The sequence below is a fragment of the Elephas maximus genome, chromosome X, assembly GCF_024166365.1.
Source record: "Elephas maximus indicus isolate mEleMax1 chromosome X, mEleMax1 primary haplotype, whole genome shotgun sequence".
Lineage (NCBI taxonomy): Eukaryota > Metazoa > Chordata > Mammalia > Proboscidea > Elephantidae > Elephas > Elephas maximus.
This window is the reverse complement of record NC_064846.1, coordinates 111,933,829-111,958,428: the sequence shown is the minus strand read 5'-3', so window position 1 is coordinate 111,958,428 and position 24,600 is coordinate 111,933,829. Positions and strand designations below refer to the sequence as shown.

The 24,600-nt window shown below is 39.7% G+C and overlaps 1 protein-coding gene across 2 annotated transcripts in view; it reads left to right on the top strand.

The window, feature by feature from the left end:
* Positions 1-3,376: 3,376 nt before the first annotated feature.
* Positions 3,377-24,600, top strand: part of RRAGB (Ras related GTP binding B) — a 44,041-nt gene continuing 22,817 nt past the window's right edge. The window contains exons 1-6 of one of the 2 annotated variants that reach the window (XM_049872616.1): positions 3,377-3,995; positions 4,807-4,840; positions 7,096-7,195; positions 11,791-11,874; positions 13,773-13,839; positions 16,697-16,919. In XM_049872616.1, the coding sequence (XP_049728573.1) occupies positions 3,904-3,995; positions 4,807-4,840; positions 7,096-7,195; positions 11,791-11,874; positions 13,773-13,839; positions 16,697-16,919 (600 nt within the window). In that variant the 5' untranslated portion in view covers positions 3,377-3,903. The remainder of the gene's footprint in view (positions 3,996-4,806; positions 4,841-7,095; positions 7,196-11,790; positions 11,875-13,772; positions 13,840-16,696; positions 16,920-24,600) is intronic. The other variant, XM_049872617.1, reaches the window with a different exon arrangement.

The following is a 24,600-nucleotide window of genomic DNA, read 5'->3' as shown; positions in this document are numbered from 1 at the left end:
CTATATGACAGAGTAGACAAGCCCCATAGGGTTTAGAAGGCCGTAATCTTCACAGGAACAGATTGCCAGGTCTTTTCTCCTGCAGACCTGCTGGATGTGTTCAAACTGCCGGCCTTTCACTTAGCAGCCAAGAGCTTAACCACTTCGCTACCAGGGCTCCTTATGTAAACGATAGCCTTTAGTTAATAATAATGTATTGATATTGATTTATCAGTTGTAACAAATATACCACACCGATACAAGACGTTAATAATAGGGGAAACTGGGAGGTGGGAGGGAGTACATGGGAACTCTCTGTACTTTCTGCTCAATTTTCCTGTAAACCTACGACTGCTCTAAAAATAAAGTCTACTAATATTTTTAAAAACACAAGACATCACTGTACAACTATTACAATGGCTAAAGTTAAAATAATGGCAAACACCAAATGCTGGTGCTGATGCAGAGAAACTGGATCATACTCATGCATTGTTGATCAGAATGTAAAATGGTACAGACACTCTGGAAAACATTTTGTCAGTTTCTTATAAAACAAACATGAAGCACATCAACGGATAAAAGGATAAACAAAATGTAGTACATACATATAATGGGATACTACTCAGCCAGAAGGAGAAGTAATGTCATGATACATGCTACAACATGGACAGAGCTTGAAGACATTACGCTGAGTGAAATAAGTCAATCACAAATGGGCAAATATTGTATGACCTCAATATATCAGGCAAATGTATAGAGATAAAAGTTTATTAGTGGTTATTAGGAATGGGAGGGAGGGAGAAAGGAGTTATTGTTTATGGAGCACTGAGTTTTGGTTAACAATGATGGAAAAATCACTTTGATTAAGGGTAGGGTTTCACAGCAAATTAATGTAATTTCTGTCAATTAGTTGTCCACCAGTAAAAAGTTGAATTGGCAAAAATTGTATGAAATACATATTTACAACCAAAACAATAACAACAAAGAACAGCTGCTGAGACTGCTTATGTACAATCAAACACCTCATGGGATCTGGTTCCTTGGTTTGGAGGTTTAGGGTCATGGTTTCATGGGACGTCCCAGTTAATTGGCCTAATATCATCCTCAGTGCTTCTGTTCTGTTTGTCGCATACTGCCTGAAACTATTGCCCTTGAGATAATTTTATTTTTTTTTTATTATTGTACTTTGGATAAAGGTTTACAGAACAAACTAGTTTCTCATTAAACAGTTAGTACACATATTGTTTTATGACATTAGTTAACAACCCCACGACACGTCAACACTCTCCCTTCTCAACCCTGGGTTCCCTATTACCAGCTGTCCTGTTCCCTCCTGTCTTGCAGTCCCTGCCCCAGGGCTTGTACGCCCCTTTAATCTTGTTTTGTTCCATGGGCCTGTTCAATCTTTGGCTGAAGGTAAACCTCAGGAGTGACCTCATTACTAAACTGAAAGGGTGTCCAGGGGCCATACTCTCAGGGTTTCTCTAGTCTCTGTCAGGCCAACAGGTCTGGTCTTCCTTTTTGAGTTAGAATTTTGTTCTACATTTTTCTCCAGCTGTGCCCTTGAGATAATTTCTAAGCCTTAAACCAAAAATATCCCTTGAAGTCTTCTTAAAATCAAACAATAATTTAGCTTAACTAATAAAGAATGTCTGCCTTGAGCATTGTGCTCTTTTAAGAACTATTTATACGGAATTAAATTGACCTTGGAAACTGGAAAGATAAGAAACTTCGGGGGCAGTGAGTTTATGTTAACGGGGGAGGAACAATTCAAAAAAGGAGGGTGAGAATGGTTGTACAACTTTAAGAATGTAATTAATGTCACTGAATTTTACATGTAGAAGTTGTTGAATTGGTGTAGGTTTTGCTGTGTATATTTTCAACAACAAAAATAAATTAAAAAATAAATATACATGCAAATACCATACAATCCTATGCAGCAGTTCTACTCTGTCCCATAGGGTTCCGATGAGTCAGAAGCAACTAGATGGCAATGGGTTTACTATACAATCCAACAATTGCACTGCTGTGTATTTATCCCAGAGAAATGAAGACTTCCGTTCACTGGTTCACTCAAAAGCCTGTACATGAATGTTTATAGCACTTTTATTCGTAATAACCCAAACCTGGAAACTACCCAGGTATCCATCAATGGCTTAATGGTTAAACAAACTGTGTACCATGGAAATACTTGCTCTTGTGTACGCTCCAGCCCATTCTGGCTCATAGAGACCCTATAGGACAGAGTAGAAATGCTCCATAGGGTTTCAAAGTCTGTAATCTTTAGGTAAGCAGTCTGCCACATCTTTCTCCTTTGGAGCCACCTATTGGGTGGGCTCTAACCACAGACCTTTCAGTTACCAGCTGAGGGCTTAACCACTGCCCCACCAGGGCTCCTATCAACTATAAAAAGGTACAAACTATTGGTGCATGCAACAACCTGGATAAATCTCCAGAATATTATGCTGTATGAAAAAGGCCAATAGTAAACACATAATGTACTATTCCATTTATGTAACACAGAAGGGCTTAAAATGAAAAAGAACTGTCCCCTGACCCATCCCTTCTTATCCCCAGTCCCTCTCTCCATAAACAATTGCTTTGAACTCTTTCAGCCATTTCTTCTAGTAGTCTCCACATTTCAATACAGTGTGATACCTACTAGTATCCAGACTTTATTGACTTTTTACTATGCAGTATATGAGAATTTAATTTCCTTACTCCACGCCCCCTCTTTCCAGTTTTAATTAATAGGAAGGAGTGGGGAGATGGATGTTTGTGGGAAAATCTCCCATGAATCCCAGGTTTCAGCAATAATGATTTTATTGAGCGTTTACTGTGGGGACAACACAGTTGTAATAACTTTGGACGTACTGACTCATTTACAAGCTTGAGTTACAGGCACTAACATAACAATAAAGCAGGAAAACAATGACAATGTTTTGCCTTCCTCACCCAAAACAGTTAAGCATAAGCCAGACTCATAGCGACCCTATAGGGCAGAGCACAACTGCCCCATAGAGTTTCCAAGAAGCGCCTGGCGGATGCGAAATGCCAGCCCTTACGGTTAATAGCCAGCACCTAGCCACTATGCCACCAGGGTTTCCGTTAAGCATGAATAGCGGTAAAAAGTCTAGCTTCCAGGCACTGAAATGCAACCGTCTCCTTTAATACTCCGTGAGGGATGGGTGGGGCCTGGTCTACTCACTGTTAAAAAGACCTTCAGGCTTACCGCCATAATCCGGACAGAGGCGCTGAGTGAGAGCCAAAGCCACATGATGACGACAGGCGGCACTCTGGCTTTCCCCGAGCAGTCTCTATGGTGTTCACCCCAGCCCACCGCCCCTTGGGTAACGGTAGTCACGTGACAGGCTCGGGGCTTACGGCAGGTGCCCACGTGATCCTGGCCTGCAGTCGGGTGGCTGCCGTAAGGTACCTGGGTTCCTGATGGGCAGGCAGTTAAGTCGTAACCGCTGCCTCCGGTAACCCTCCGGCGCTGCCAGGTTCAAGAGCAACAAGCCAGCTGAAGCGTTCACCGCTTGGTGCCACCGGCGCGGGTCTGCTCTTTCTACGACCTCCGCCTTCGCGGTCCTCACCCGTTCACGGGTGAAGTCACCTTTGGGTTTCGAGACCTTGGGGCTTGAAGCTCGAACTCGGGACGAGCCTTCCTCTTTGCCTCTCATCCTCCATCTCTTACCCTTGCACCACCGAAACGTTTGGCCAGCTTGGCGGTGCTTTGAGGCCAAGTTCGGAGCGGTAAAGGTAACCGTGGGGAGAGCGGCCCCCCAGTGGACAAAGGCGGAGGCAAGAATAGAGCAGGCCTAAGGGCCGCAGGCGATGAGAATTAGCATCTGAGCGGGGGGGTGAATAAGGAAAAAAAAAGTACTGCGGATACAGAAGGAACTGAAAAGGACTTGTTGCACGATGGAAGACTCTGACTCCGAGAAAAAGATGGAGAAAGAGAATCTGGGGCCAAGAATGGATCCTCCAATGGGGGAACCGGAGGGATCGCTTGGGTGGGTGAAGGCTATTATACTAAATCCGAGGAAGGAGGTGTTTTAACTGAGCAGAGTATTGTGGATTAGACCCCAATCATAAATTGCTTCTGTTTACCAGTAACGTTCGTTGATTGGTGTCATGATCTTTACAACAGAATAAACTGTAAAGGGCACTGGTGCTAAAAAAAAAAAAAAAAGGCAGAAAATAGCCCTCAGGAAAGAGGTGGTATCATTGTGGAGGGTGGGGGTGTTCTAATTGAGGAGGCAGTTCTGAGTTGCTTTGAATTGTCAGTAAAGAAATTTGACATCACCATTTTGGGGCTAGGAAGTCTAGGAAGAGGAGGTGCTTCCTGGGCAGGGACCAGTGGCTTGAGAGCGCTTTCTGTGCCAATGTGAATTTGAGACTTGTATGTACTTTATGCCTGTGATGAGTGAAATATAGCTTGAAAGGATGGTTGAGGAACTAAAAATATTTCCAGATTTTAAAAATAGTCTGACTTAAAGGGATATTCAAATATAAAAATAAATCCTTTGATTTACTTATTTTTTAAAACAAAAAATTGAATCTTGAATTTTAATGGTTTATTTATAATCTAAATAAATCTTCCTGAAAGCTATCTCCTGAGCAGGTAATTAGGGACTAGGGAGCATAAACTCAGTTTTATAATTTGGGAAAATGAGAGACTACTTAACTGAGGTCCCACTTACTGCTCTATTGGCTTTTGCGCTAAACATGCTCTTTTGTATTTCAACATTTATTTGCGTTTCGTTAATTCCAATTTCTAAGTAATTGAATCATGGAAACTGTCTTTTGGTTTATATTCTATAGGTGGGTGCTGCCAAATACAGCCATGAAGAAAAAGGTAAGTCTTGTTTTAGATACATCAAAACCATGAAGGTAAATGTAAGAAGATGCTATTCAGGCAATATGTTTGTGAGGAACATATACCGTGTCTTTTATGTGGTCTCCCTGATGCTAATCTCTTTTTTGCTCTCAGATTTAATTTTTCTAATATATAAATCTGACTGAGTTATTCATATACTTCATACTTAAGAACTTTTCATAAATTCTCCCAGCCAATAGAATGTAAATCCAAATGGCTTTGCATGGCCTACGATGCCCTTTAAAAATCTTTTCCTCACTAAACCATCTGCTACACCTATGCACCCTCTCATAGCCATAAAGAATTTATTCTTCCCAAATTTACAAATTAACTTGCCCTTTATACAGGACACACACACACAGCACACATACTGCACAGGCATCTGCCTGCACATTATTTTGAACCTAAGTCAAATGTTACCACTATAAGGCCTTACATGAGTTCTCCAGATGGAATTGAGTACTTCTTCCTTTGTGCTTTTATGGTACTGTGCCCCACCTTGGGGTTTAGGCATAATTGCTAAGAGTGCAGTGCTGGAATAAATTTCTTAACATTTCTTAACCTCTTGGGGTGTCAGCTTCTTCATTCGTAAAAGCTGTCTCATAGGGTTGTTGTAAAGTTTAAATGAGTAGATTCATGTAGAGTGCTTACATCAGTCCCTGACACAGTTATACTGGGTAAGTCTTTCATAAGCAATTGAGATAAGTTTTTTTTAATTAAAAAACAAAAGAAATGCACTGTATTTAATCTTAAACTCATCTAGTAATTCAGTTACGTAACTCGTTTAACTAAGGAAATATTCCTGATGAGCCTGTGTAAAGTTGCTATCAACAAGAATACCTAAAAATACCAGAAATTTCTATATGATCAAGAACAAAAGGAAAACTTTTTCTGTAGCAACCTTCAACTGGTTTGTTAGTAACATTTCCTTAGTGAGATAAAGTTATATAGCTGAATTCCTAGCTTAAATTGAGCTTGAGTGCAGTGTATTTTCATTAATACTCCCTACATTTTTTATAAAAAATTTTTATAAATCTATTGGGATTGAAGGTAGTACGTGTACTTGATTTAAAAAGCAAGGTAATTAGAACTATATAAGTTCCAAATTTGAAATTGTTTCTTAAAAATCAACTTACCCATGTCTGTCCTAGTGTAAGAATCTACAGCATCTTTGACAGATGTTTTCCTGTCTTTGTTAAATGCTGCCATTGTCGTAAGCCCACCCTTTTCATTGGACAATTCTCATTGTTAAAAACTCTCGTTTTGTATCATTGTTTCAGCAGCTTGCTCATTCTTTTGATAAACATATTTTGAGCATCTGTTATATGTTAGGCATTGGAGATACAAAAGGGGACTCTCCCTACTCTCAAGAAACTCACAGTCTTGTGAGAGACAGGTGCGGGGGGGGGGTGGGGGGAAGGTAACTACAATGCATTACGGTCTTTGCAATGACACAAGTATGCATAGAGTGCCATGGGAGGACAGAGGTGGGACACTTAAGCCAGCAATGGGCTAAGAGAAGCTTCTTGAGGAGATGATCATTGAATCAAATCTTGAAAGATGAGTAGGACTTAGTTGAAGGAAAACTAAAGAATGAAAAGTTACTGGCAGAGAGTACAACATGAAACAAAAGCATAGAGCCAAGAAAAGGCTTGGGCCCAGAGAGCTGAGAATAATCAAAGGAGCTATCAGCAGTTCAGTTCAATGTGGCTGGACTCTAAAAATACCACGGGTAGTTTCTGAAAATAAAAAAGAAAGAGAGTAATTAATGGAGCAAGATTATGGAGATAAGAGATGAGATCAAGGGCAGAGGTGGAAAGCTTGACTTTAAGCAGGAGGAGGAAGAACTTTCAGTTATATTGAAACCCTGTGCTAGGTAATTGAGTGCATAAAACATATTATGAGAGATCAGGGTTCATATGCCTCTCACGGTTATAGTTCTCTAACCTAGTTCTGAATATAGAATATAGTAGTGGTACATATTAATAACATAACAAATTTACTGTCATCCTGCCCTCAAGAGGATGTGTGACCATGAGAGATAAATGCCTAGCCACTGGAATTCTAGGTATCTCTGTACTGTTGGGGAACAGTTTAGTTAGTTACAAATATCTGCATCAGGTTGTCAGTACTTCAGTAAAAAATCAAATACAGGAGAGAAATAGGTCCCTTTAGATTTGATTTGCTCTAAATTGCAAACTGGTTCTCTTTCTTTTTCTCTACTTTGTCCTTAGGTGCTGTTGATGGGTAAAAGTGGGTCTGGTAAGACCAGCATGAGGTCTATTATCTTTGCAAATTATATTGCCAGAGACACACGTCGCCTGGGTGCAACAAGTAAGATGTTTTATCTTATTGCAAATTCAGGTGATCTTAACTATTAATAATTTGCATAACCCACTTGGTTGCAGTAGCTTGGGGACTGTGAGCATTGAGGAATTTGTTTTGGAGCATGTTTCCCCTTTTTGCAGAGAGGGGTGTGTCCTAATTCTGGTTACTACCACTCACACTCTTGGGGAGGTTCTAGGCTGCTTATGAAGTGGTATGCTATTGCCTCACTTCCGCTCTGTTCTGCTATATCTTAAACAAGCATAAGAACCCTTTTGTTTGTTTTGGGGAGATGGTGTGTGTTTTTAACTGTTATTATATAAAGGGGAATTGGTAAGTATTAACAAGCATAACAGTAAAATTTGTTAAGATTTTTTAAAAGCAGTGTTTAATCCTAGTCTTCATTAAAAGGAAAACAAGTGGAGATGATGGTGGTGGTGGTTAACCTAATCTGTACTCTGTTTCTTCTCTTCTTGGATACACTTAGATGTTCTCTTTGGAGTTCCAGTTCTATCTTGGCAAATGTGTTATTGCCCATCATGGTTTGAGAGTTAAATCTGGTTTCTTTCTTAGTCTACACTAACTAATTGGGCTGCCATGGCTGTTAGTACAGTCCTGAGAGAACCCCTGTGTCTCTGGGTCATGCCATTTCATTCTGCAGCATCCAAGCATTTCTGAATACTGCCTTTGTTCCTGGCCTCTAGGTGAGGAAGGCATTGCCCTACCTGGCCTCCAAAGATTCCTGACATGGATTTCTACCATCTTGAATGCTTTTAGGGATGAGTCACCCACTACTTCATGAGGCATCTCACTCTGGTTTCAAGAACAATAATGGGACTATTGTTTCTCTTGTTCTGGGTATTATATCCAGTGAATAGTCCTGCAACCAACATTTCATAACTATTCAACTTAAAATAGTTTTGAAATAATCTAGCAGCATTATTAAACTTTGAACAGAATGTTGCAAGTTATATTTTACAAATACATTTTATAAATACATTATTTTCCAGACCCTAGGATACAAATTAGAAAAAAACTTAATCTCTATTCCCAAAGCACTTGGAGTGTATTGTTGACTCTCATAATTGGGGCAGCTTTAATTACTAGAAAGCTATTTCTTAGAGCCCCAAATCGTTTTCCTTTTATTTCTTTTAGCTGGTTCTTTTTCTGTTCTCTTGAGCCTCTACAGATTTTTGAGGATGGTTAGTGTCTTAATCTATCCCTTGCCTCCCAAATCTTGTCTTTCTGAAATTAAATATCCTCAGTTCCTCCAACTATTCCTCATGTGACACGATTTTGAAGCATTTTTAAGGGCTCGTTTTAACTTGTATGCATTTTTCTTAAACTAAAGTGCTAAGACTTAAAGGCAAATGTGGTCTAATCAGGGCAGAGTGGTACTACTGTATCTCTTGTTCAGGTTATTACTGTTAGGGAAGTTAGTCCCTTTGCTCCTCCTTTTTTTGTAGCGGCCTTCATTATACTGAGTTATATTTAAAAAAACCTCAATTCCTTTTCACATATACTGTTATTAAACACATACACTCCTGGTTCTTGTGCAGTTAATATTTTAAGCCTAAGAATAAATTTTTATCTATATTAAATTATTCAATTTTATTTGTTTTATTCCATGATGTGTTTCTATGCCCTGCATTTGTTAACTCTGAAATACAGGACAAGTTATTTTATCTCTCTGGGCCTCAGTTTCCTTATCTGTAAAGACAGGTTAGATCCCTCTCAGTGCTAGCATTTTATCATCCTAATTTCAGTTCAGCTACTTATTTTCACCTCTGACATATTAGCTGTCCTTCCTAGCTTCTTGTACTTTGTACATTTGATAAGTATCTCATCTACTTTTCACTAAGACACCGATAAAAAAAATTTGGTCAGAACAGGGTCCAATGGCTTGTTGTGTCTCTAGAGACTTCCTTCTATGTGATATCTGTGGCTCTGGCCTCTGGAAAGTCTACCTATCCAAACTTCTCCCTGTCTTGATTTTCTAGATTTAAAAACTTTTGTCTTCTTCCAAGTTAAGTATCTGAGCCAAGTAACCATATGATTTCAGTAGATAGAGGAAGCTAATGTGTATTAAATAACTGCCATTTGCCAGGCTTTTGAATAATGCTGTTTCATTGACTTTATTCCTCATATTAACTTCATTTTAATCATTGAAGAAAGTATGGCTTAGAAATTAAGCTCACTTAACTAGTAAATGTTGGTGCTGGAATATAAATCTATGCTCATGCTCTATTCATTTTGCTACAGCCTATATACCTTACCATATTCTAATAATTCCTTATAGACTTCTTTCTCTTTGTGTTTTAAATTTTTTACAGTTTGTCGAAGCACCTGTTTCCTAGTCCAATTGATATTTCTGTTTTTTAGCTGATTTAGCAGAATTATTACCCTGAGACTAGTGAATAGTTCTGTAACCAAAATTTTATAACTATTCAACTTGCTTGAAATAGTTTTGAAATAGTCTAGCAGTATTATTAAAGTCTGAACAGAATGTTGCAAATTATATGACTCATGTACGTTAAAGCGAGCTGTTGAAGTATTGTGTCCCAGGCATTGCGAATGGGACAGGGAATCCCCTTGAGGATATCTCAAGCAGGACCTTTACTGATACTTAATTAGCAAATACTGTATCTCCTTAAAGGTAGTAGAAGTATATACTTATAAACCTTACGCTGGCTTTGATGCTTTAGTATATCATTAGCTAATTTGTCATTGCTGAAGAAAGGTCTGGGTTATATTGCTAAACTTATAGACTAGCTCAAAATATGTATAGTGCACTGATTTTTCTTCATATTCTTTTATATGCAGTTGCTGATTTTTCTATAAAAGTAGTAAAAGGGTACTTCTTTTAAAATATTACACTGACTTTAATGTTTTAATGTTTTTCTATTGTGTCACTGCTGAAAAAAGTCTAGTTTTATTTTGTTAAACTTAGAGCTTCCTATGTTTTGAACTTTTACATAAGGATACTGAGTGGTGGTGTTATTAATTTATTGTGGACTGTTAAAATGCATTTATTGGAATAGTAAACTTGTCAATAAAAATATGATTATGAAGTATTTTAGTTTCAAACACTGTTGACGTCTCTAAGATATCCTACCTTCTCAAAATTCTCTGTCCCCTCAGCTTTTATTTAATGCTTTATTACTCTGGTTTTTTTTCCTTCATTTTTGATCATCTCTCTCCTTTGAAAAAAAAAACTTTACCAGAGTATTTTCTTCTTTCTGCCCCATAAGTGTATGTGATTCCCCAAGGTTCTAGTCTTGGTTCTCTTCAGTTGCCCTTATGACAACAAGGCAGGAAGAGTAAGAGAGCCAGAGGCCATGTAGGAGACATGAGACTAAAGGGGAAAGTAGGATTAAGAGGTTATATCATAAAGTGCCTTATAAACCAAGTCAAGGAGTTCGAACTGAAGGTAGAAGGCAGCCCCTTGAGGATTTTAAACAGAGGAGTATTTTAAAAATATGGAGATTTATATTTTATTATTTTAAATTTCAATTGCAAAAGTAATACTTGTGAAAATGCAAGTATTACAGAAGTGTAAAAAGTCTATTCCCACCCTCACTCTCAGGCCTACATCCTAGGGACAAACACCATTGGTAGTTTTGTGGCTATCCTTCTGGCATTTTGGGGGGGAGTATATAATCATTCATATACAGAGACACATGTTTTTTTTCTTTTTAAACAAGAATGGAATAAAAATAGGCATTTTGGGGATAGCTCTATATCTCTAATATGGAGGATAGATTGGAAGGAGGCAAGGGTAGAAACAGGTTAACCAATTAGGGAGACTGTTTTAGCAGACCAGGTAAGAGATGACAGGGGCTTGGCTTAGGTTACAGTGGTGGTGGTAGATATGCTGAAAAGGAAATGGATTTGGGATATATTTTAGAGGTAGAGTCAACAGGACTTGGTGATAAATTTGGGGGTGGGGAATGGTGAGGGAAAGAGTAGACTCAAGGATGAAACTAAGATTTTGGCTTAGGCCACTGGTTAAATTCACTGTAATGGAGAAGGCTGAAAAAGGAATAGATTTAGTGGGAAGAATGGGGAAATGATAGTTATGTTTGGGTATACTGAGTTTGAGATACCTGTGGTTCATCTAAGTGGAGATAACCAATATATGAGCCAGAAGGTAGAAGAGAAATCTGTACTAGAGATACATATTTGTGAATTATCAATATCCAAATGGTAAATAAAGTAATATGAATAAATTAGCTTACCCAGACGAAGAATACATAGAAGAAAAGGTGGCTAAGGATAGAATCCTCAAGAACTCCAACATTTAAGGGACAGAAAGAAGAATAGAAGCCTATGAAGGAGATCAGCCTGAAAAATCATAGGTATGATATCAGAGGCCAAGAGAATTTTTTGAGAAAAAGAGAGTAGTCAACAGTGTCATGTTGGAGAAAGTAAGACAAGGACTGAAAAGTCTACTGGATTTGATAATGGGGCCATTGGTCACTTGATGAGAACTGGATTTCTATCCATGTACCCCATATCTAAACAGTCACTGAATCCTGTCACTTCTTTTGTTATTGTCTTTCCCTTTCTCAGTAGTACTTCTTTCCATTTTTTTTTTTTTTTAGTACTAGACCGTTTACATAGTCTTCAAATTAATAGCAGTTTGAGCACCTACTCTCTCGTAGACTCTCTTGGAAATACAAAGACATGTAAGATATGATTCCTTTTCCAAGGAGGGGAAGTAAAGGGGAGAAGGGAAGTAGTTTGAGCATCTACTATGTGCCAGGCACTTTATGTATAACTCATTTAATCCTCACAGCAATACTGTGGGATCAGTAGTATGCCCCCCCGCCCTTTTTGATAGAAGAGGAAATACTCAGAGGTTAAATGACTTGCCCAAGGTCACATAGAGAAGTAGAGCTGAGGTCTCTGACTCCAAAGCCGTGCTTTTTTTTAAAGTATGCATTGTTACTTATCTAGTTTATGAGAAGAGTTATGTACAAAATTATACAAAAGAGAAGTTAGTCAATTTAAGCAATAGCTTCAAGATAGTCATAGAAGAAGCACCAATGTGTGATTGATTATCACATAAATTGTATAGTTAATAATTTCTAGACTTTGAGAAATTTCCAGAACAAGAATTTTCATTATTCTTTTTTGATTTAGTGCCTGGCAGACAGTAGATGCTTAATAAATGTTTGAATGAATTTAGAGGGAGAGATGATGGTAAGTGGGGGGTGGCCACGCAGGGCTTTTAGAGGAGGTGGGATTTAAGCTGGGTCTTGAAAGATGAATATAACTTTAAAAGAAAGACGGGGAGGGCTTTCTAGGCAAATGGACATAGTAGGCAAAGTATAGGGGGGAGGGAAGTATAAGGCAGAGGTCGCAAACAGGCAGCCTGCACGCTGAATGAGGCCTGTAGATGTGTTTTGTTTGACTCATGAAATGTCTTAGAAAATTTTGAATTGGTTGTCAATATTTAAAACTTTTCATAAAAATATGGATTTCCCACTACTTTTGAAATTTTTAAAAATCTGGTAACTCTGGGCCCATATTCCTGCATGGCAAATAACCTAGAGCTGAGTAACTGCTACCTGCCCCACCATCCCCTTGGGTGAATGTTTACTCTCCATACATGACTAATTTTGCTCATAACATTTACTGGCCTGGCACCTATTAGCAGGTTTGCGACCACTGATATAAGGTATGTTGGGGATTGGGGAGGTAACAGGGTTTGGGAGGACTATGAATAAACCAAACTGGGCTGGAGTGAAAGGCTTTATTAAAGTGAATCATTGGAGAATATAAAGATAGATTGAAAGCCAAATTGTGAAGCACCTTAAATGCCCCTTATACGCATGGAGAAGCCACTGAAAGTTTGTGGAATGGGGAGTGACATGTTCAAAGTAGTGTTAAGGAGATGAATCTGGCAGTAGCCTAGAGGTTGAGGTAAAGTAGGTAAGGCCTTCTGGTGGGGAGGTCTGTTGTGGAGCTTAGTAATGTAGGCACGAGGGCCTTAATGTTAGTGATGGGTTGTAAAATAAGGACTGAATAGAATTTAGAGATATTACAAAGGAATTGTCAGCTGAGTTTAGCAATTAATTTAATGTGGACAGAGGAGCTAGAAACGACAAAAAAATGAGAAAATGGTATAGTCATTAACTAAAATAAGGAAATCAGTAGAGGGAGACAGTTTCATTATGTTTCATGTTGTTTTGTGTTTGTTTTTTGTTGTTTGATTTTTTTGTGGGTGAGGTGAGTGGGGGCAAGTGGGACAGGAAAATCTATTAAATTGTGAATGTCTGTCTTACGTGTTAAATTTTAATATTAGTAAAATTGATTGGAGATTGGAGGTTGTTCCTGCTCTAGGTACTAAACTACTAAAAAGTAAAATGACTTACATGAGAGCCAGTTCTGTAGCTCAGGGTAGTTTAAGTGCCCATCTTGCCACTAAACCACACTACTAAGCTGAAAATCACCGTCTTGTTGTGGCTTTGAGCATTTCACTCCACTTTGGCCCTTCTAAATTCCATGGGTTTGTGCTTTGCTTATTTTGAATTTTACCTCACAAGGTACAGTTACTAGTCTTATCATATTTATTTTCCAGTTGATGTTGAACATTCTCATGTTCGATTTTTGGGAAACCTGGTATTGAACCTATGGGACTGTGGTGGGTAAGTATCATCTACTTAGTTTGTAAAGCCAGTGGCAGTAATCATGGTATCTAGTATAATAATCGTGGAAAATACAGCTATAATAACTATCCTCTACAATAGACACATTAGATTGAAATTACTTTAAATTTGACACTTGATTAAATAAACATCTGACCTTTTATGTAATTATGAAAATGTCCTCTGTATGTGTGACATGGTTAAGTAGCACTACCACAAGCTCCATGTAGGCATCTTTAGTATGGGGTAGCTTATCTGTCTTTTGCAGGTGAAGAAATTAGGTTTCTATCTCAGGCAGCGTCACATCAGTTCTGAGCTCTTAACCATCACACCGTACTACCCTGTTCTTAATTATTTCACTAATTATCTTCAGGAGGTCTAGCACTGTAGATCAGACCCTGAACACATATTCTCCAGATGAGTTGCCTACTGTTGGAAGAGTAGGAGACAGCTCTTCTCTCATGACCAAATTACTCACTGACTTTCCCATCACAAATGCACACTCACTATCCCTTGCACTCTGATGTTGCACCATAGCCTGTGATCATTTACATCTCTATGCTAAGGCAGCGGTATGGGGTGCACAGTGGTTAGGAGCCTAAATGCTGGAGTTACACTTGGGTTTGTATCCCAGTTCTATTAACTGTGTTCTCGTGAATAACCAAACGAAAAACCAAACCCACTGCCGTCGATTCCGACTCATAGCGACCCTATATAGGTCACTTAAACTCTCTGATCCCCAGTTTCTTCATCTGTGCAATTGTTGTTAAGCGCTGTCAAGTCAGCTCAGACTCATAGGGACCCTATGTACAACAGATCGAAACACTGCCCGATCCTGTGCCATGCCCACAATCGTTATGCTTGAGCCCGTTGTTGCAGCCACTGTGTCGGTCCGTCTCGTTGAGGCTCTCTTCTTTTTCCTTGATGCTGTGCTTTACCAAGCACGATGTCCTTCTCAGGGACTTATCCCTCCTGACAACATGTCCAAAGTATGTAAGACGTAGTCTCGCCATCCTTAATTCTAAGGAGCATTTTAGTTGTACTTCTTCCAAAACAGATGTGTTCATTCTTTTGGTAGTCCATGGTATATTTCAATATTCTTCACCAACACCACAATTCAAAGGCGTCAATTATTCTTCTGTACAATAGGGATAATGGATAATAATAGTACCAACTCATAGAATTATTTTATGTACAAAAGTGTGTAGCAAAGTACCTTAAAAAATAGGTAGATGTTATTGTTAGCTTAATGTTTCCCAGCTCCTAGTATAGAGCCGGAAACCCTGGTGGCGTAGTGGTTAAGTGCTATGGCTACTAACCAAAGGGTTGGCAGTTCGAATCTGCCAGGCGCTCCTTGGAAACTTTATGGGGGTAGTTCCTACTGTGTCCTATAGGGTTGCTATGAGTTGGAATCGACTCGATGGCACTGGGTTTGGTTTTTTTAGTATAGAGCCAGCCATAGAGTAGATATTCATTGAATATTTGTTAAAAGAATAGCTAAATAGCCAACTGCTCTGTAAGAAAGTGACTTCATTACTGTCAATAGATGGATCACTTAACACCCACCCTGTTAACTCGCTCCATACTAACCCTTTGTCATTATCATTGCTTCCAATTCTGTGATCCCTGTCAAGAGACCCTGTGGTCCAAGTTCCTTGTTTTTCGGCAATAAGATGTTATCTCCTATTCTACAGGTAAGACAGCTGAGGTCCAGTGAGATCATGACTCTCCCAAGTCATACAGCTAATTAATAGCAAAGTGCAGGAAAACCTAGGTTTAAGATTTTTTTTCACTGCAAAATGCTACTGTTTTCTGCTAGCCAGCTGGTAATTGAGAATTTGAGAAACAGAATACAGCTTAAGGAGCAAAGAGTAACATTCTCCTGAAAAATTATCATTGGAGTCATTTTCATACAGCTTAGAGTATTTGGCTTTTTAGTTATTCATTGAACAAATATTCATTGAGCCCCTGCTCTGTGGCAGGTTCTGTGCTTGAAGCTGGAAAACAATGGGAACAGTAGCAGTCCTTGCCCTCATGGAACTTGCCATCTAGGGAGTGATTGATATTAATTAAAAATTCACACAACCACATGTAATATTACATTTGTAGTGTTAAAAAGAAGAGGAATATATTGTTATAGGGCCTATGGTGAATAGATTGAACCAAGTCAAGGAGGTCAGGGATGAGGAAGTATGGATTGAATTGTAATCTAAAGGAACAGCTAGGAGTTAATTAGATGAAACAAAAAAACCAAACCTGTTGCCTTCGAGTCAATTCCGACTCATAGTGTCCCTATAGGACAGAGTAGAAGTGCCCCATAGGGTTTCCAAGGAGTGGCTGATGGATTCAAACTGCTGATCTTCTGGTTAGCAGCCAAGCTCTTAACGAATGCACCACCAGGGCTCCTGATTAGATGAAACCCCCCCCCCGCCCAAAAAAAGCATTGCTGTTGAGTACAGTTCCAACTCACAGTGACCCTATAGGACAGAGTAGAACTGCCCCCATAGGGTTTCCAGGGAGTGGCTGGTGGATTCAAACTACTGACCTTTTGGTTAACGTCCAAGCTCTTAACCACTGCACCACCAGGGCAAACATCTGTGACAGAGTGAACTGCATGTGTAAAGGCCTCATGAGCCAATTGAGGAACTTAACAGAATGTCAGTGTGTTTGGAACACAGTGAGAGGGGTGGAGGGTGGTGGAAATTGTGGCTTAAGAGGTTTGAAGCTAAAGACCAGACCTTTAAATTGAAGCTTTAAGATTATCTTTTGTACTGATTAGGCCAACGGAAATACAGCCTAAGCAGGAGTGACTAAATTGAACACTTGTTTATCATCTAGAATTTTTTTTTTCCTACAGGCAAGACACTTTCATGGAAAATTATTTCACTAGCCAGCGGGACAACATCTTCCGAAATGTAGAAGTTCTGATTTATGTCTTTGATGTGGAGAGCCGTGAACTGGAAAAGGACATGCATTATTACCAATCATGTTTGGAAGCCATTCTGCAGAACTCTCCAGATGCCAAAATCTTTTGCTTGGTGCACAAAATGGATCTGGTACAGGAGGATCAACGGGACTTGGTAAGAAACAAAATGGGTGCTGCACAAATGGTTGATGTGCTTTGCAAACTTCTTTTGTAGAGGTACAGGTAAATTTGTACCATTCCTTTATCAGGAAAAAAAATCTCAGCATAGGCTTTTAAAATAAAGTTCTGTCATTTCTTTCGTTTTGTTTTAATAAGACTGTGTTTTCAGTAAAAGTTTACACAGCAGTCTAGGTTCCCATTCAACAATTTCTACACAAACTGTTCAGTGACATTCATTGGTTACATTCTTCACAATGTGTGAGCATTCTCAGTTATTTCCATTCTGGTCTGTTTGTCATTTGTTTTTAAAAACACTCTTAAACAAATTTTCCACAGTAAAGGAAAGATATGATTCATATAGCAAATAATTTTCAGAATTAGATAATGAAGCTGCCCATGTGATATCACCAAGCAGCCTTTTTAAAAAATTTTTTGTTTATTTTTTAAAAACAATGTAATGGATTGAATTGTGTCACCCCAAAATATGTGTCAACCTGGTTAGGCCGTGTGTGGTTGTCCTCCATTTTGTGATTTTCCTATGTGTTATAAATCATAATCTCTGCCTATGGTTAAAGAGGATCAGGGTGGGATGTAACACCCTTGCTCAGGCCACATCTCTGATCCAATGTAAAGGGAGTTTCCCTGGGGTGTGGCCTGCACCATCTTTTATCTTACAAGAGAGAAAAGGAAAGGGAAGCAAGCAGAGAGTTGGGGACCTCATACCACCAAGAAAGCAGGGCTGGAAGCAGAGCATGTCCTTTGGCCATGAGGTTCCTGCGCTGGGATGCTCCCGTACCAAGGGAAGACTGATGACGGGGACCTTCCTCCAGAGCTGACGTCCTGAATTCAAACTTCTAGCCTACTGGACTATGAGAGGGTGAACTTCTCTTTGTTGAAGTCATTCACTTGTGATATTTCTGTTGTAGCAGCACTGGATGACTAAGACACATAATAACTTTTTTTTTATCATACTGAAAATATAAAAAAAAACAGTGCCGTTGAGTCGATTCCGACTCATAGTGACCCTCTAGGACAGAGTAGAACTACCCATAGAGTTTCCAAGGAGCGCCTGGTGGATTCGAGCTGCCGACCCTTTGGTTAGCAGCTGTAGCACTAAATTTAACCACTACACTGCCAGGGTTTCCGTATTGAAAATACACACAACAAAATATACACTTCAACAGTTTTTTAAAAATATTTTATTGTGTTTTTGGTGTAAGTTTACAAAGCAAGTTAGGTTCCAATTTGACAGTTTCCACACAAATTGATGAATGACATTAGTTACATTTTTCTCATTGTGTCAACATTCTCTTTGTGTTCTGGTTGTTCCGTACCAGTACTCTAGTTTTCCTGCGCTGTTATCTTCTTATTTTGCCTTGATTAAATGTTGATCTTCTGGACTAATACAGATGGTCAATTCAACAATTTCTACATGTATCATTCAGTGACATTAATTACATTCTTCAAGTTGTGCAAGTTGTCCTTTTCCCATAACTTTTCTTTTTTAATGTAATTATGCTTTAGGTGAAAGTTTACAGCTCATGTTAATTTCTCATTCAATAATTTATACCCATATTGTTTTGTGACATTGGCTGCAATCCCCACAATGTGACAGCATGCTCCGCCTTTCCATCCTGGGTTCCCTGTGTCCATTCATCCAGTTCCTGTCCCTTCCTGCCTTCTCATCTTGCTTTTGGACAGGAGTTGCCCATTTGGTCTTGTATATTTGATTGAACTAAGGGGGACATTCTTCACATGTGTTCTTTTTGTTTTATACGCCTGTATAATCTTTGTCAGAAAATCGGGCTTGGAGAATGGTTTCAGTTCTAGGTTAGCAGAGTTTCCAGGGGCCATAGTCTTGTGGGTTCCTCTACTTTGTTGGACAGGTAAGTCTGGTTTTGTTTTGTTTTTCACAAATTTGAATTCTCTTTTACATTTTTCTCCCATTCTGTCTGGGACTTCTTGCTGTGATCCGTGTCAGAGCAGTCATTGGTGGTAGCTGGGCACCATCTAGTTCTTCTGGTCTCAGGCTGGTGGAGTCTCTGGTTCATGTGCTCCTTTAGTCCTTTGGGTTGATATTTTCCTTGTGTCTTTAGTTTTTTTAATTCTCCTTTGCTCCAGACGAATGGGACCAATAGATGTATCATAGATGGCAGCTCGCAAACTTTTAAGACTCCGGATGTTACTCACCAAAGTGGGATGTAGAAAGAACATTTTCTTTATGAACTATGTTATGCCAGTTGACCTAGATGTCCCCCAAGACGATGGTCCCAAGCCCCCAGCCCTAACAACTCAGTCCCTCAAAGCGTTTGTATGTGTCTAAGAAACTTCTGTGCTTTAGCTTTGGTCTAGTTGTGCTGATTTCCCCTATTTTGTGTGTTGTCCTTCCCTTCACAGAGGTTGACAGTTGTCTACTATCTAGTTAGTGATTTTCTCTTCCAACCCCTCCCTACCCTCATAACCATCGAAGAAATTTTTTTTCCTGTGTGTAAATCTTCTCTTGAGTTCTTAATTAGTGGTCTCATACAATATTTGTCTTTTTGTTACTGACCTATTTCACTCAGCAAAATGCCCTCCATAATTCATCCATGCTGAGATGTTTCCTGAATTTATCATTGATCATCGTCACATAGTATTCTATTGTGTATATGTACCATAATTTGTTTATCCATTCATCTGTTGAAGGGCTTTTAGGTTGTTTTCATCTTTTTGCTATTGTGAATAGTGCTGCAGTTAACATGGGTTTGCATATGTCTATTCGTGTGATGGCTCTTCTTTTTCTAGGATATATTCCTAGGTGTGGCATTGCTGAATCATATGGTATTTCTATTTCTGGCATTTTAAGGAAGTGCCATATTGTTTTCCAAAGTGATTGTAGCATTTTACATTCCCACCAGCAGTACATAAGGGTTCCAATCTCCCTGCAAACTCTCCAACATTTGTTATTTTGTGTTTTTTGGATTAGTGCCAGTATTGTCAGGATAAGATGATATCTCATTGTACTTTTCATTTACATTTCTCTAATGGCTAACGGTAGCACTGGTGGCACAGTGTTTAAGATCTTTGGCTACTAAGAAAAAGGTCAGCAGTTTGAATCCACCAGCCATTCCTTTGAAACCCTATGGGTCAGTTCTACTCTGTCCTATAGGGTCACTATGAGCTAGAATCAACCCGACAGCAACAGGTCTAATGCTAATGATCGTGAGCATTTCCTCATGTGTCTTTTAGCTGCCTGAATGTCTTCTTTGGTGAAGTATCTGTTCATATAATTTGCCCATTTTTTAATTGGATTGTCTTTTTGTTATTGAGGTGTTAAAGCATTTTGTAGTTTTAGAGATTAGCCCCTTGTCGAATATGTTGTAGCCCAAAAATTTTTCCCTGTCTGTAGATTCTCTACTCTTTTGGTGAAGTCTTTGGATGACCATAAGCTTTTAATTTTTAGGAGCTCCCAGTTGTCTAGTTTCTCTTCTGGTGTTTGTGCCTTGTTAGTTATGGTTTGTATACTATTTATGGCATGTATTAGGGCCTCTAACTTTGTCCCTATTTTTTTTCCATGATCTTTATTGTTTTAGATTTTATATTTAGGTATTTGATCCATTTTGAGTTATTTTTTGTGTGTGGTGTGAGATATGGATCTTGTTTCATTTTTTTACAGATGGATTTCCAGTTATGCCAGCACCACGTGTTAAACAGACCGTCATTTCCCGCATTTAACGAACTTTGGCTCTTTGTCAAATACCAACTGCTCATAGGTGGATGGATTTACATCTGGGTTCTCAATTCTGTTCCATTGGCCTATGTGTCTGTTGTTGTACCATTACCTGGCTATTTTGACTACCGTTGCTATATAATAGGTTCTAAAATCAGGTAATGTGAGGCCTCCCACTTTGTTCTTCTTCAGTAATGCTTTACTTACCCACGGCCTCTTCCCTTTCCATATGAAGTTGGTGATTTGTTTCTCCACCTCGTTAAAAAATGCTGTTGGAATTTGGGTTGGGATTGCATAGTATCTGTAGATTTCATTATGTGGAGTCTTCCTATCCATGAGCATGGTATGTTTTTCTACTTACGTAGGCCTCTTTTGGTTTCCTGTGGTAGTGTTCTGTAGTTTTTTTTTTTTTTTTGTATAGGTCTTTTACATCCCTGGTTAGATTTATTCCTAAGTACTTTATCTTCTTGGGGGCCATTGTAAATGGTATTGATTTGGTGATTTCCTTTTCGAAGTTCTCTTTCTTGGTGTAGAGGAATCCAACTGATATTTTTTATGTTAATCTTGTGTCCTGCTACATAGCTGAAATCTTCTCTTAGTTCTAGTAGCTTTCTTGTCAATTCTTTGGGGTTTTCTTTGTATAAGATCATACCATCTATGAATATGTATAGTTTTACCTCTTCCTTACCAATTTTGGATGCCCTTTCTTTTTCTTGCATTATTGCTCTGGCTAGGACTTCCAGCACCATGTCGAATAAGAGTAGTAATAGAGGGCATCCTTGTCTGGTTCCCATTCTCAAAGGGAATGCTTTCAGTCACTGTCCATTTAGAGTGATGTTGGCTGTTGGTATTATGTAAATGCCCTTTATTATGTCAAGGAATTTCCCTTCTGTTCCTATTTTGCTGAGAGTTTTTATCAGAAGTTAGTGTTGGACTTGTTAAGTGTCTTTAGTGCATTGATCATGTATTTTTTCTTCTTTTTTTTTATTTATGTGGTAGATTACATTGATTGATTTTCTAGTGTTGAACCATCCCCACATACCTGGTATGAATCCCACTTGGTCATAATTTATTATTTTTTTATATGCAAGTGCAAGTGAATTCTATTGGTGTCATAGATTGACTTGTGGCCCCCAAAAATCTGTGTGTCAATTTTGGCTAGGCCATGATTCCCAGTATTGTGTGTTCATCAACCGTTTCGTCATCTGATGTGATTTTCCTGTGTGTTGTAAATCCTGTCTCTGTGATGTTGATGAGATGGGATTAGCAGCAGTTACGTTAATGAGGCAGGACTCAATCTACAAGATTGGATTGTGTCTTGAGCCAGTCTCTTTTCAGATATAAAAGAGAGAAGCGAGAAGAGCGACATGGGGACCTCATACTGCCAAGAAAGCAGCTCTGGGAGCAGAGTGCATCCTTTGGACCTGGGGTCCCTGTGTGGAAAAGCTGTGTTTTGTTTTGATCTGTCCAAGTAGGCTGGGCATGTGTGCCACTCTGGTCATCGGCATCATTGAAGTTCTCACCTCCTGTCTCTAGGTGTTCAGAGCAGCTACTAAGTGTGTGAGCTGGGTAATCTGCTCGCTGTTCTTGCAGGGGTGCTGAAGATGTATGTGAATTTTTGGATGAGGTGATGAATCTATCCTGCTTGTCACCAGGCTGCGGGTGCAGGGGGTGTTCTCCCTGGTCGTTGTGTTGGGTGTTGTGTGTGTGCTCCGCAGCTTACCAGTTGCTTGGGGCGTAGGTGCCCAGGTTGTCCGTCACCAAGTGTGTGGTACAGGGACTCTCACCTACAGTCCCAGGTGGTCAGGGCTGCCTGGTGATGTTCACAGCAGGCACAGGTCTCTGGTTACAGTGGGGGCCAAGGCCAGGGGCTGCTGGCTTCTCCCAGTTGTCCAGATGGATGGAGTGCCTCTGTCTGTTAGAATGCATAGTAAGGAGGGTATTGGTGACATTCTTTGGTTGCCTGGTGCTGTTGGCTGGAGGTGTTGGGAGGCACCACTAATTCTCAAGTGCTTATCATGGGAGGCTAGATGGAGTGGGTGGTATTGCTGGCCCTCAAGCCCATGATGTGAAGGGGTAAGGCCCCTTAGGGGACGCGGTGGTGTCAAATGTCCCAAGTCTGCAGCTCCCATTTGGCTGCTGCTGGTGAAAATGGGCTTCAAGTTGATGCCCTGCTCATTTTGTCCTAATAAGAGTGTGTAGTGTTGGGTCAGCATGCAAGGCATTGGGGCAGAGGTAAAAGGCAGGGGTGAAAGGCACTGCAAGTCCATGGACCTCCCATGCCTGTGGCTGGGTAAAGGAGTGGGTGCCTCCTGACCCAGCCGTGAGTTCCCAGCTTAGGGGACATGGCTTAGGGGCATGGTGCTGTTGAATGCTGCAGGACTGGTGTCTGAGAGGAGAAGAAGATGGATGAAGTTAAGGGAGTGCTCCTTGGCTGTGTAGCTCTGGCTGGGGGAAGGGTTATGGTGCTTGCAGTCTGGCATTGCTCCCATTTGGTTTCAGAGGTGTGTGCAGATTCTCTGCTGCTTGGCTGCACCAGATAGGGTGGGTTTTGGCTTGGGATGTTGCTGCTTGTCTCAACTTGTGTGCACTGTGCAGATTCAGCCAGCAGGACACCAGGGATCTCCGTGACCCGTAATTCCCCATTTCCGCTATTTTTGAATTGTTTCTTCTTCTACCTGTTGCTCAGTCTGATTCTTCAGCTTTTTCTTTGATTATTAGGGTTTCTAGATTGTCATATACATCCAATTCACTTGTTTTTCCAGGTCTTTGTTGGAAGAAGGACAACATGAAGCATCTCACTATTGTGCTATCTTGGCCTGGCTCTCCCTTAATTTTTTTTAAAGCTCTGTTTTGTTTTCCTTGTTAGTTCTATATCCTTTGGGCTTATTTTCTCACCCCTTTTATTTTTCAGATTTTTACTACTCAAAAGTTTGGTGATTGTTCATGCATGGATTGATCTTATTTATAAGTAATTACCATAAATAAATAAATAAATATCAGACTTTTCAGGGCTAGTAATGGAATGTGTTTGATGAGCATCAGTAATAATCTTTGCTCTCTTGAAAGGGAATTACAGGATCACTGATTATGTGATCCCTGGCTTCTTAAAGTTGGTAGAGACACTTTGACAGATGAGCTTCCCTCAGGGGCTATGGGTTCACTTTTTCTGTTTCTCCTTTCAGTTCTTCAAGTTTTCACTTCATATATGGTAAAGATCTGTTCTTAAGAACAGGAAATATTACTGGCCTTTTTTTATGTAGGCCTCAGGGATCATTCCTTCTGCTCCTTTCCTGTGGTTCATTTTCTGGCATCAGGGAGTTTTCTCATGTGCATGGGCTGATCAGTACAGTCATCCCCTGTGGACACCAAAATCCATGAATGCTCAAGTCCCTTATATAAAATGGTGTAGTATTTGCATATAGCCTACTCACATCCTCCCATATACTTTAAATCATCTCTAGATTACATGTAATACCTAATATGATGTAAATGCTATGCAAATAGTTGTTTCATCACAATTTCAGACTTGCTCTGGAAGGTAGCCTAGGAAATTTATTGAGTTTATTGAGCTCCTCTGGGAACAGTGATGCTGCCTCGGCATCAGCTGTTGCTGATTCTCCCATGATCTTGAAACTCTTGAGGTGTAGCAATTTACATAGCTAGCCAGCCAGCCCTTACTAGCCTTAAACTCCTTCTCACTCTCCTCAACCCCCTCACACCTACCCTTCGAGGAATTGCTTTGACCACGTAATTGCTTCTCAGGAGCCATTTTTCACAGAAACACAGGGTGCACACAGCACAAGAAGTGAAAGAATGAGACACGAGTTGAATAGCACTCAAACAACGAGTGCTGGAGAAAGACTTAGGATCTGTGAAATGGTGGGAGGCTACAGCAGGGTATGCCTACACATCAGTTCATTCATGCAGATTCAGCGTATTGTTCAGCATGGCAAATTCAAGTTTT